We start from the raw sequence: 13,241 nt of genomic DNA on the forward strand, positions 1-13,241 counted from the left end.
TTCTTTTCTTTACATTTAATCATTGACAAAGTTATAAATAACAAATACCTACATTTCCATTATGTGACTCAGCCTCTGCAGCTCTGATTCAGAAAGCAAACCAAATGAATCTCTGAGCTATATGGACAGGCAACCCGGCAAAAGACGTCACACAACGAACAATGTTTATTCCTCGTATATTCTCATTGGATCTAACAGAGATGACTAGTGGCTCTATGATCACAACAAATAAAAGAGACAAGAGAAGAAAGCCTTGCGCTAATGTGAGTTACACATGAACATAGAAGTTACAACTCTGCCCTGAGGGTGTATCCATTTAACGTACCTAAAAAGTAATGGTCAGAGCCACCAACGAGGTGTGTGAAACAGAGACGTTGCTCTCTGTTGTGGCGAACATCTGGATTTTTTAAAATCATGTGATGTAATGTTTAGCAGTTCAAAATGACAAGCATTGCTGTTTGCGGGCACAAAACGTCAATCAAGGAATGAAGAGTAACAAACCGGGAAAGTTCATCTAGTGAGGGGAGATGGTCTACAATTGATCATATGAGCTGCACAAAACAGGTCTGCACAAAACAATTAAAAGTAACTACCCTATTGGATACCATGAAATTGGGGAGAAAAAGGAGTATTCAGAAATATATATATATATATATATATTATATGTTGTTGTTTATGCTCCAGGAGACTAGTAGATGTAACTAAATTAGACTGAACTTTAATTGTAATCAAAGAGTAAGAATGCAGCTCTGTGAACTAATATCATGAGACATGACCTATCTTGCGTTCCCCCTGGAGAGCTGATGACTCCATTGTTATCACTGCAGTAGGGGTCAAATGGCTGCTTTTGTGACTCCATATAGCACAGCATTGGCCTTCTCTGACCTGAGTTGGGTTAGTATGCTTATTCCCTCTAAATCCCTGTAAGCAATGCTGCTTCTTCTGACGCTTAATGGTTAGATTCCAACTCAGGGGAAAAAACCCTGTGGTTATTCTTCACCCTATCACTGAATTACAGATTTCTTGACTTACCTTAGAGTCATTCTGACTATTTTGAGGAGGTGGACTTGTTGCTACGGCGTCTCAAGAAGGACAAACAGTTATATTGCCACTTTTTTCTAATTTTTGAAGCGAAGCTCTTTTAAGGGAGAATGCGAGGCACAGACGTTCACTTCGCCTAGCCGAGTTCTGCCAGGAGCAAACCGAACCTAGTATGCGGGTGCCTTTATACTAGCACCTGCCATTTGCATTTTATGTGCAAAATGTATGTGTGTGTCACATGGATTTGTAACTGTACTCATTTTCTTATACAGTCTTAAATTGGGAATCATGTATGTGGCAGGATTGGAAATGTTTTTTTGTAATCTGAGAATCCCATTCAAATCCCATTCCCTAAGAGTTCACCAAAAAGTCACCAAAGGGATTATGCAGAAGGACAATGGAGAAGCAGTACTGAAAGGCTCGTCACAATTTGGCCTGTGTACACTATGTGTGCTCTTGACTGACAAATTCAGGTATAGATTGGAGCAGAATAGGGCATCATCACAAGCATAGCCGTATCAAAATGGGAAAAGGTTCATGGCCAACATGTTAGCCAAACAACATCTAACATCACATCATTCCATCCACATAGGGATTTATAAAACGGCTTGGTCTGAGTAAAGCTGGTTCCTGTTTCTCCAACAGCCTACAACTGGCAAAAACATACATGAAAAATCCATTATAATTGCTAGTAAATGTGTATCAATGGATTTTTATGAATTATAAAAAAGCATTTTAGTTGTAATGCTTTTAAATGTTTACAAATTAATGTATTAATCGTATGTACAGTGCCAACAGAACATATTAACACCCCTTGACAGTCCCCACATTTTGTTGTGTTACAACCTGAATTTAAAATGGATGCATTTGAGATTTTTGGTCACTGGCCAACACACAATACCCCATAATGTCAAAGTGGAATTATGTTTTTTGAAATTGTACCGATTAACTAAAAGTGATAAGTATTTATCTCCTTTGTTAAGTTCAGGAGTAAAACTTAGCTAAATACGTCACATAATAAGTTGCATGGACTGTCTGCAATAATAGTGTTTAACATGATTTTTGAATGACTACTTCATCTCTGTACCCCACACATACAATTATCTGTAAGGTCCCTTAGGTCAATCATTGAATTTCAAACACAGATTCAACTTCAAAGACCAGGGAGGTTTTCAATGCCTCACAAAGAAGGGCACCTATTGGTAGGTGGGTAAAAAATAATCCCTTTGATCATGGTGAAGTTATTAATTACACTTTGGATGGTGTTGCAATATACCCAGTCACTACAAAGATACAGGCGTCCTTCCTAACTCAGTTGCCGGAAAGGAAGGAAACCGCTCAGGGATTTCACCATGAGGTCAATAGTGATTCTAAAACAATTTAATGGCTGTGAGAGGAGATACCTGATGATGGATCAACAACATTGTATTTGCTCCACAATACTAACTTAATTGACAGAGTGAAAAGAAGGAAGCTTGTGCAGAATAAAATATATTCTGCAAAGCAATTCACTTTTTGTCCTGAATACAAAGTGTTGTGTTTAGGGCAAATCCAATACAACACATTACTGAATACCACTCTCCATATTTTCAAGCATAGTGGTGGCTGCATCATGTAATGGGTATGCTTGTAATCATTAAGGGCTGGAAAGTTTTTCCAGATAAAAAAAGAAAACGGAATGCAGCTAAGCACAGGCAAAATCCTAGAGGAGAACCTGGTTCAGTCTGCTTTCCACCAGACACTGGGAGATTAATTCACCTTTCAGAAGGACAATAACCCAGGCCAAACACAAGGCCAAATCTACACTGGAGTTTCTTACTAAGAAGTCAGCGAATGTTCCTGAGTGGCCAAGTTACAGTTTTGACTTAAATCTACTTGAAAGTCTATGGCAAGACCTGAAAATATTTGTCTAACAATGATCAATAACCAATTTGAAAGAGCTTGAAAAATGTTGAAAATAAAAAAATGGGCAAATGTTGCACAATCCAGGTGGGGAAATCTATTAGAACCTTATCCAGAGAGACTCACAGCTGTCATCGGTGCTGTGTGAAAAGTGTGAGTTATCCCCATGTGTAGGAAGTGACAGCCGGGCCCTGCAGAGTGCCTTCCACTCAGAGCCCAAACTGTAGCCCACACCAGTTCCCCTCAATAAACTCAACAAGACATTGTGCTAAAAGGCTTGAGATTGGTGTAGGAGGAGCAACTCATGACAACTCCAATGGAATCAATGCAGTATCTAGAATCATTCTGCATGGCAGTTGCAGATGCTATTTCGAATTGTTCTTGTATTCAAAATGTAACCACAAACTTGTTATTGGGGGTTGAAGTCAATTTGAATTTCAATTTACTTCAAAACCAATTAGGGTTTTTCAATTTGTACATTATTACAATTCGCTGCAGGGGGGCCTAACCAAATCTCGCTTAGGGCCCCCAAAAGGCTTATGGCCCCCAAAAGGCTGATTGGAGTTAAGCCTAGCCCCAATGAGTAATAGGAGAATTGGTGTGTCAGCACCAGATCTGAAAAAAGAACAAAAATACAAAGCAAGATGCTCAGCAGCATATTTACCATAAATAGGTGATGTTCTTAGTCTGGTACAGAGTCCTTCGACATCTCCGTAACATTCCTGGATTCTAGCTATTCCCTCAGGTCCCCTGAGTTCCATGAGAGACCGCAGCTCCTTGAGAGAGCAGTTGAAGTCTCCAACATCATGATTGGCCTGTGCATGTCGACCACGCTTTGACCCACGGAACGAGTTGCTGGCCATGTCTCCTCTACAGCGCACCACTCAAGGGTGGTGGAGAGAGGCTTTCCCAAAAAGGCAAGTAAAATCCTCAGAGGCAAAATACGGTATTTCCCATAAACTGCTGTTATTTCTCAGGGGTGTACGTTGCTTGACTCCTTAGAGCATGACTTGGACATGTAGAAAGCCATTTTAATTTGATTCCTGTAAGCCCACTCTCTCATCTTGGCTGTTGATGTTAGCTTAAGTCCTCACAAGGCTACATCTGAAAAGACAAAAAAATATTGAGTTAAGGTTTTACCGTTTATCTCTGTTGACATAAGGAACTGGATCCCGTATATGGCTGAAATGCTATCTAGTAATGTCACACTAATAAAGAATTACATTGAACCCCAAATCATTTAGGTACACTGATACCCCTGTCAATACATTTGTAGTAAACATTTTACATTGCATTTACATGTTAGTAGATGCTCTTATCCAGAGCAACTTACAGTAGTGAGTGCATGCATCTTCATATTTGTTCTATACTGGTCCCCCGTGGGAATCGAACCCACAACCCTGGCGTTGCAAGTGCCATGCTCTAGCAACTGAGCCACACGGGAACTCTCAGCAACATATGGAATCTGCCTTTTGAAACACACGTCTGTTAAAGTAAATATGGATATGGAGATCTTTAGCAATGTTTATGCCAAGCTTCTGCACAGCCTCTGTATAGAAAAGCTATTTGAGGAAGAATTCACCCAGAATTCTACGATGACATGACCATCAAATCATTCCCCTTCTCCTGAAATAATGAGGACATTTTTATGGTCTCTGGCATAGATCTAGACATCCCATCTCTCAGTAAATCAATCAATCAATCGTTTTTTGACTCAATCAACTTGAAGTGAGAGTTCTGTTAGGGGTGAGCCTGTCTGACACTCACACCCACTGGCCAGTACACAAAGTGACAGCCGGCTTTAAACACAAGGCCCTGCGAAGTCTATTTAAGACATGAAAGGCACAAATGAGTTCAGTTACATAAAAAACTGACACGTTGGCCCTGAAATTATCAGCTTTGGGCAAAGTGTACTTGACTTTGCGTACTTGAAATTTGGAGAGAAAAGCTGGAAAAAGGACCCAAAGATGTTGAGGACCTATCTGCTCAGCCTTACTGACACATCTAAGCCTAGTGGGGCTAATAATAACACACAGGGTGCAACTAATTGCCAGCACGATGGGTGTGCCTTGCAATGAAAACTGTGACGCCTGAAGACATCGATCATTGGAGTCGATTCGGTGGTCGAGAAAGTCTTGTAATTACAGCTGATCAGACAGTGTCTGTGACGGAGGGAGACAAGATTAGTAGGCCCCTACTCAAACACCAGACATCAGGCCTCTCTTATTTGTATCCACACGGAGCAATAAGAAGTATAACCCCTTCAAGGAATGACACCGTGCAAGCAGCATTATAAAAGAGACATGACACATTTTCCATACAACAATTAATACTGACACTCACTATTGATTTTAGAGATTGCTTCTGCTTGACCAAAAGATTGAGTGTACTTACTAGAAATCCACCCTTTTCCTATCGTCATAGAAACAGGAGGTATATGACGATAACACCACAGGTCCGATTAGGGAAGGCAGTGTCTTTCACAGAACTCCAGAAACACCCCCATAATCCCCTTACGAGCATCTACCAGCACTTCTCGGAGGGTATCCAGATAGTTACTCTTCCCAGGGTTACGTCCAAATTGCAACTCTTCCTTTGAAAATCAAGGTTTGACCTTCAGTGCACACGCTCTACTGACGCAGGCTTCATTAGAGGGAAAAAGGCTCGCTCAATGATTATCTCAGGAAAGCTTCTTCCTTAATCTAATTAGACAATCTGTGGCATCGGTGCGCTCTACAGCCACTGCTTGCCGTCCCTGAGAGAGCCACTAACACTGTGATGGGGAGACACTGTGGAAAAGTGAAGACACAGCCACCCAATATTTTTCACGACCAGTTTCACTACCACTGTCCATTCAGCTCTACTTTGCCTGTGGTGAATTACATCTGTCAAAATGCAGACTAGAGAACAATTAAAGGCACTGAATTAGGATGAATATCTTACAATCACAACCAGGGAATGTACCATGTTCTGGAATGTACCCGTCCTTGGTTAAAACCTTTCCAGGTAGACTGAACTTCCTACTCAAGGGAGGTACACTGCCTAGATATCACAGACCACCAGATGTTTTATTCATTTCTGTTTGACACTGAATGGCCATGGAATACAATCTTCTCTTGACAATTTTGGTTATATTCTGAGGTCTACTTTATGCCCTCAAGCACAAACAGATGAGCGCTTTCTATTTAATTAAAGAAATTGCTACACTAAATACTCTTTCACAGCCTCGACCGGTGAAAGGTTTGTTTTTTGTGAAACGTTTTGATTATGTAGATCTCACTACAAGACAAACTAGAGCCATGGAGTTATAACCAAATGGCTTAAGCACATTCTAGCCTAAATAGCCTAGATTAATTGGGCCACAATGCAACAACAAACAAAACATCACTGCCCGTCTAGATGCGCAGGCGTTGCATTGCGGCAACTAATTGTTGCGTGCCACGTCATCAACCGTGCAGTTAGGCGTCAGATTGCTATATGATAAGATGTGGTAAACATATGTGTTAAATACCTATCCAGGTGTTGTAAGATCTGGCATCGGTCTGCAATGTAGTCCTGCAGGATGAGACCCCCTTCCACTTGGTCTAGTGACACTACAAGTGTAATGATGCCAAATCGCGGACCGAAGCTGATTAAGTTATATTCATCAACTTCGGGACACCCTACAACTTCAGGGTGCAAGTCATGAGAAAATGTGCGTTGAATCTAGGCAATAATGTGAACAATATAAAATATGAATATTTCTATAAAAATGACTCACAGGATACAGAGCATTGACCTAAGATATATTTTGGCTGGAAGCATTCTGCTGTTTAATGTCAGGACCTTTATATCAGTTTGGACCTTCCCCCAGGATCTCTGTCCTGTGGTGTTCTCTGCCTTTGAATTCATACACTGCCCGCAGAAAGCGTTCAGCAATAAACATGTATGGATGTTAGTTGCATTTCAACAGAACAAAAGTAGACTCATGACCCCGATGATGAGCATGCATGTTTTTCTCTTCCATCCATTACACGTTTGTCTTTGTGAATCTCAGTTACTATGAAAACTGTTGAAAGACCGTGTAAAGGCAAAGCACCCCCCCAAAAAATTACTCTCTCCTCAATGATCTTTTTCTGTTGTCTTAATGTTGAATGGAGGCTGGAGAAACACAAATGTGTGTGTGTTTGTCTGTGTGTGTGTGCGACGTGCGTGCGTGCCTGGATGCAACGTGTGTGATGTGCATTCGTAGTGTGTGCTCTCGGGTTTGTATGTGTGTGTGTGTGCATTAAAGTATGGTGAATTGATCACACTTCAAAAGGAAAAGGGATGAAGAAGTAAAGCGATACATAACAACAAAGACAACAGGAGAAAATGAGTCAGTGGATTTCTGCTGTAAAGGTCAAAGTTGGGGAGGTTAAGTAATTCATTTGGACAGCTTTCCTTCTCCACTGAGGCCATCAATATTACGACAACAGGCATAATCCTGAAATCTATTTGAAATGATAGTCCTGAGTCAAGTCTAATGGCACCGCTAATGACTTCAGATCACACACCCCCCCCCCTTTGGACAGGGGTTAAATTCTCGCTAGAGCCCTTTCTGTCTGCAGGCCCCTCTATCTGTATCTCTCTTCTTTATTTGATGACTTTACTACAATAAGGAAAGACAAATGCTTAAGACATCAATTCCCACGTTGATACGTCATCAAATGGAAATGTTTTGATATTAAATTCCGTAAAAAAACAACGTTAAGTTTCATGGAAACACAGTGATTCAAACAGCTCGTGACATGGCAACATTTTAAGCCATGTCATGTCGCTTCCAGTTACATAGATGCGTAATCTTAATATGGTGGCACCTACCTATCCCCCTGTAAATGCATTCTCAGACAGAGAATATATAATAACGTTTTATGTGTTGCGACGACACAGTGTGCGTGTGTGTGTGTGTTGTTAGCGGGACAGAGCAAATAACAAATAATAAAAGGATAATAAACAAGTGGTATAGCTTTTAAAATTAAATTCTCAATACAAAAAGCTCTCACAACTGGTAACGCAAAGGTCTTAATTTGACCAACAAAAAGTGAATCATTTCAGAATTCTACTTAAAAAAGTCATTCTAATAAAATGAACTGCAAATCCAATGAGATCCAAGAAACCACCCAAGAGCCCCCAAATGATTGTTTATGTTGGTTTGATATGATAGTTCATGTCAAGGCGGAGTCACTTACAGGTGAGTCACAGAGGGGGCCGCCGGTGGGGCAGGGCTCGTTGTGCAGAGGTGAAGAGAAGCCGCCATGTCAGAAACATCCAGAAGAGCCCTGTCTATCTGTCCATCAACGGTCACACACACGAATGGAGCCCGGTCTGCTGCCTAGCTTCATCCTTTGCCAGCCCTCTCTTGCACGACGACAGCACGCGAGCGGCGCTTAACTCCGATTGCTCCGTCTCAGGGACGGTAGAGAGCACGACCTCACCGAAACAGGATTAGCTATAAATAGGCATGCATATCCGTCCAGGGGCTGCTGCGTGGCAGTGGCTCAGTCTTTGCCTGTGTGGTACTCTGTAGCACTAGAGTGCTAAACACTTGTGGAGTGAACTACTAAACCTGTGTACCCTCACTCAACCCCACCCTACTTCACCCACCAGTCATTGGGTTAGCAATAGCTCCAAGGGATTTTGGAAGTGATGGGCAGGGGATTATGTTAATCAGACTCCTTTCCCGTCCCCTTTGTTCTACAGAGTCCTGCCTCTCCCTATGCCCCCAACCCCCCAATTAAGAGATCAAGCCAAGTATCCCATGATCAAGGCCTCATTTCACCTCACTATTGCTGTGTTTTACACATACTGAAATGCAGTGCACATATCGCACATGCATGCACACACCCTCCCGTGCACAGACGCCCACATTCAGAGGAGGATTAAACTACACTACACCTACACCCATGCACACACAGCCAGATTACAGACACACATATACACACCACACAGAAGGATTATACACAAATGCACACACCCACACATACACTGCAGCTAGACAGCAGGATTAGAGGCACACACAAGTACACACACAGAAAGAGACAGACAGAGAGAGAGATTACAATGCAGTTCAGACCCGGTTGCCTCTGCAGAATGTGCAGATCTGATATGTAGGGCAGCAGAGGAGAGGACATTATTTAATGCAATCTCTCCAAATAATACGATACCCTCCCTGCCAGTGACCCTGTTTCAAAGCTACCCTAACTTGACATTCGGCCAGGGCCACCACAAAGAGTGATGAGCCATTGAAAAGCATAGCGACCAGGCTGCGTTTCTCTACCATGTCAGCTTCTTTCTGAGAGGATTGTTTGTTGCTTGTAGCTCCTAGGTATTCGATCCTTTAGACAAAGGGCAATTCCACAGTAACGGAATGCCGCTTTGACTCAATTTTTCACTTGAAAATGCATACCAAACAAAAAACATTGATTTCAAAGTTTAACAAACCATATAAGTCTATACACAAGGACTACTTTTTGTACAAAAACTAACTTAGTGGAAGAACTGTCAAGATGCAAACTTTGGTAACAGAATTTTTATGTGACCACGTTTTCCAAAAACGTTTGTCACGTTCTAACCAGTAAAAGGGGGTTATTTGTTATTGTAGTTTGGTCAGGACGTGGCAGGGGTGTGTTTGTTTTGTGTTTTTGTGGTTTTTGGGTTGTGTTCTATGTTTTGTATTTCTATGTTCTATTTTTTCTATTTCTATGTCTAGTTTATTGTTTTGACCTTCAATTGGAGGCAGCTGTTCCTCGTTGCCTCTAATTGAAGATCCTATTTAGTAGGGGTGTTTTTTCTATGGGATTTGTGGGTAGTTGTTTCTTGTTTAGCTGTGTGCCTAACAAGACTGTTTTCGTCGTTCTTTTTGTTCGTGTGTTTTGTTTCGTTTCTTCAATAAAAGAAAAAATGAGCATACACATTCCCGCTGCATTTTGGTCCAATTCATACGACGCCCGTGACAACGTTAAATACCTGCTCCGAATTCTGATTAGATGATAAAGAATGGGGTACCAGCTATGACATGGCACCTTGAATTTGAAGAAAATCTCTTTCGGTTATTGAACTACAGTAAGTGAAGTAGATTTACACCTGGTAACTGAGTTACGGTAACAGATTTACATCATGGGTCCCTGATCTCTACTACACAGAAATGCATAATTATGGATACAAATGTCATTCTCCTCATGTTTCACATGTTTGGACTTGTAAGGGCTGTCGTCGCAAGAAAACCAAGATGCAGCGGAGGTTGTGGATTCATTATGAATATTTAATAAAATAAACCACTATAAACAAAACATAAAACAGCAACGATAGCAAACAGTCCTGTCTGGTCAAAAATGAACGAGACAGAAAACAATCACCCACAAAACCCAAAGGAAAAATAGGCTACTTATGTGTGACTCCCAATCAGCAACAACGAACTTCATCTGTGCCTGATTGGGAGCCACACACGGCCCAAAACAAAGAAATACAAAAACATAGAAAAATGAACATAGAACACCCACCCAATGCCCACCCAATGTAACACCCTGGCCTAACCAAAAATAAAAAACCCTCTCTATGGCCAGGGCGTTACAGGACTCCACAGCGCAGCACAGTAGAGTACAGTGTAGTACAATACAGCACAGCAGAGTACAGTACAATATACTGTACTCTACTGTGCTCTACTCGCTGTATAGTGCTGTACAGTACTCAGTACTGTATTGTACTTGTTTTGTACTGTACTCTACTGTGCTCTACTCACTGTATTGTATTGTACTGTACTGTACTGCGCTACCCAAACTTGTGAAACAATTGTCTATTATAGGTTCAGATTTGGTAACGGAATTATGAGTTTTAATCACTTAATTATTAACAATCAAAATTGATATAAATGAAATCACTATAACTAATTGATAGGTCTACCATTACTTTTTACTTCTATGAACTTTCATTATCCTCCCTCCTCATGTGGTTTTTGATAACAGAATTACAAGCAACCAGGCAATATTACTTAAACTTACAGACGGTAAACAATTTCTCCAAAACAAAATTTTGATATGTTGACAGAGGTCTTTATGTCAACATTATTGTGTTTTTATGTATTTCTGATACCTTTTAAGACTTTTTCTGGTAGATATTTTCTATGACCCCGTTTCCATCTGTTTACCTTAATAATTTTGAAAATGGAAAATGGTTGAAAAATGTAACTTTATTCAGGGAACAGTAGTTATATTCATAACTGTACGTTTCCTTTCAGTCGGTCACTCGGTGTAACATACAATGGGGAAATACAATCCCACCCCAAGCCGGCTCAGACGGTACCAATCTAGGAGGCCCATGGCAGCCCAAGCACACACAGGTTCCACTGGCTCCAAAAACAGGTTACAGAAGCCACCTTTTTTTCCTAATACTTACCGAGAAGCCTGAACTGTCAGACCCCCACATATAGGGAACCAGAACCTGCTGCAACTTGGCTATGCGCTCTGACCATAGAGTCCAAGTCCATAGACCCCACAGTTCCAAGAACAATACTTACCTTGAGAGCCTGAAATGTCAGAACTCGTACAAGGAACCCCAAGTCTAAAACAACAGAACACCTGTCGTGACTTAGTAAAACACGCACGCACGCGCACTGCATAGCATCGATCAGAGTCGATGAACCACGGCATTCGGAGGCTCAAACCCACAGGACCCCTGCAGTAACCTTTAAACTGTGTACTCGTGCACTGACATGGCAGTCCAAGGCTCAAACATACAGAGAATTGTGGCAACCCGGATAAATGCGCAACCTGCCCAGTGGTCTAAGGCACTGCATCGCAGTGCTAGCTGTGCCACTAGAGATTCTGGGTTCGAGTCCAGGCTCTTTCGCAGACGGGCGCGACTGGGAGACACATGGGGCGGCGCACAATTGGCCCAGCGCCGTCCGGGTTAGGGGAGGGTTTGGCCGGCAGGGATGTCCTTGTTCCATCGCGCACTAGCGACTTCTTGTGGCGGGCCGGGCGCAGTGCACACTGACATGGTTGCCAGGTGTACTGTGTTTCATCCGACACATTGGTGCGACTGGCTTCCGGGTTAAGTGGGCATTGTGTCAAGAAGCAGTGCGGCTTGGTTGGGTAGTGTTTCGGAGGACGCACGTCTCTCAACCTTCGCCTCTCCCGAGTCCGTGCGGGAGTTGCAGCGATGAAACAAAACTAACTACCAATTGGATACCGCAAAATTGGGGAGAAAAAGGGCAAAAACATTTTTTTCATTAATAAAATAATAAATAAATAACTGCGCAACCTGCGGGCTGCCTAACACCCACTTCCGAACCCAGCCATAAAAACACTATGAGCCACACTGGGAGCAGTTACATCCAAGTGATAAAACTGCAGCACAGATATCACCAATTGTCATACTCCTGCAAAATGCCCAAGCAGCTGCCACACCCCTAGTGGAGTGAGAACCCTTGTCCTTTGCTTTCATACCCCAGGGAGATAGCCTCCACAATCCAATGAGAAGTACGCTGCTTAGAAAGAGCCCTACCCCTAGCTAGATTAGTAAATAGACACAAAGCTGGTCACAAATGCAGATATCCTTGGACCTATCCAAACACGTGCATAAAGCGCGCACCGGACACAGGCCATGCAACCTCCGTTGTTCACTGGAACAAAGGGAGTAGGTTAGAAAGGGAACAGCTTGAAATGCCAGGGACCTGAAAGAAGCTCACACAGTGTCCAGGACCAAATCCAGGTCCTGGGTCGGTGCCATAGGCTTGGACACTGGTCTGAGCCGACGCAACCTTTCAGGAACCGCACCACCAGAAGATGAGACCCCAGGGTATTTTATTTTATTTTATTTGTTTAACCTTTACTTAAATAGGCAAGTCAGTTAAGAACAAATTCTTATTCACAATGACGGCCTACCCCGGCCAAACCCGGACGATGCTGGGCCAATTGTGCGCCGCCCTATGGGACTCCCAATCACGGTCGGTTGTGATACAGCCTGGAAGGGTCTGTGGTGACACCTCTAGCACTGAGAAGCAGTGCCTCAGACCACTGCGCCACTTGGGAGCACCTCGGGAGAGCCATCAATTCCTATATGATACGCCAAGATGGCTGCCACATAAACTTTTAATGTGGAAAAAGAAAGGCCCTGCTTAAAAAGCTGTTGCAAGAACATCAAAATCCACCAAAGAGCTCTGAAAAAGGCGTAACTCATTTAACCTGAGAATGCGCATTTTGTCTTATAAAAGTGGGACTAAACACCTCCCTCTGCAACTGGATCCTGGACTTCCTGATGGGCCACCCCCAGGAGGTGAG

General features: G+C 42.4%; 1 protein-coding gene across 2 annotated transcripts in view; it reads right to left on the reverse strand.

The window, feature by feature from the left end:
* The window catches only part of LOC106561040 (plasma membrane calcium-transporting ATPase 1), a 29,394-nt gene extending 20,867 nt beyond the window's left edge, over positions 1-8,527 (reverse strand). The window contains exons 1-2 of one of the 2 annotated variants that reach the window (XM_014124610.2): positions 8,154-8,527; positions 3,608-4,047 (exon numbers count right to left, since the gene is read on the reverse strand). In XM_014124610.2, the coding sequence (XP_013980085.1) occupies positions 3,608-3,806 (199 nt within the window). In that variant the 5' untranslated portion in view covers positions 3,807-4,047; positions 8,154-8,527. Of the gene's footprint in view, positions 1-3,607; positions 4,048-5,337; positions 5,615-8,153 lie in introns of those variants that run through there. The other variant, XM_014124609.2, reaches the window with a different exon arrangement.
* Between the last annotated feature and the right edge of the window lie 4,714 nt (positions 8,528-13,241).

The sequence above is a fragment of the Salmo salar genome, chromosome ssa10, assembly GCF_905237065.1.
Source record: "Salmo salar chromosome ssa10, Ssal_v3.1, whole genome shotgun sequence".
Taxonomy (NCBI): Eukaryota; Metazoa; Chordata; class Actinopteri; order Salmoniformes; family Salmonidae; genus Salmo; species Salmo salar.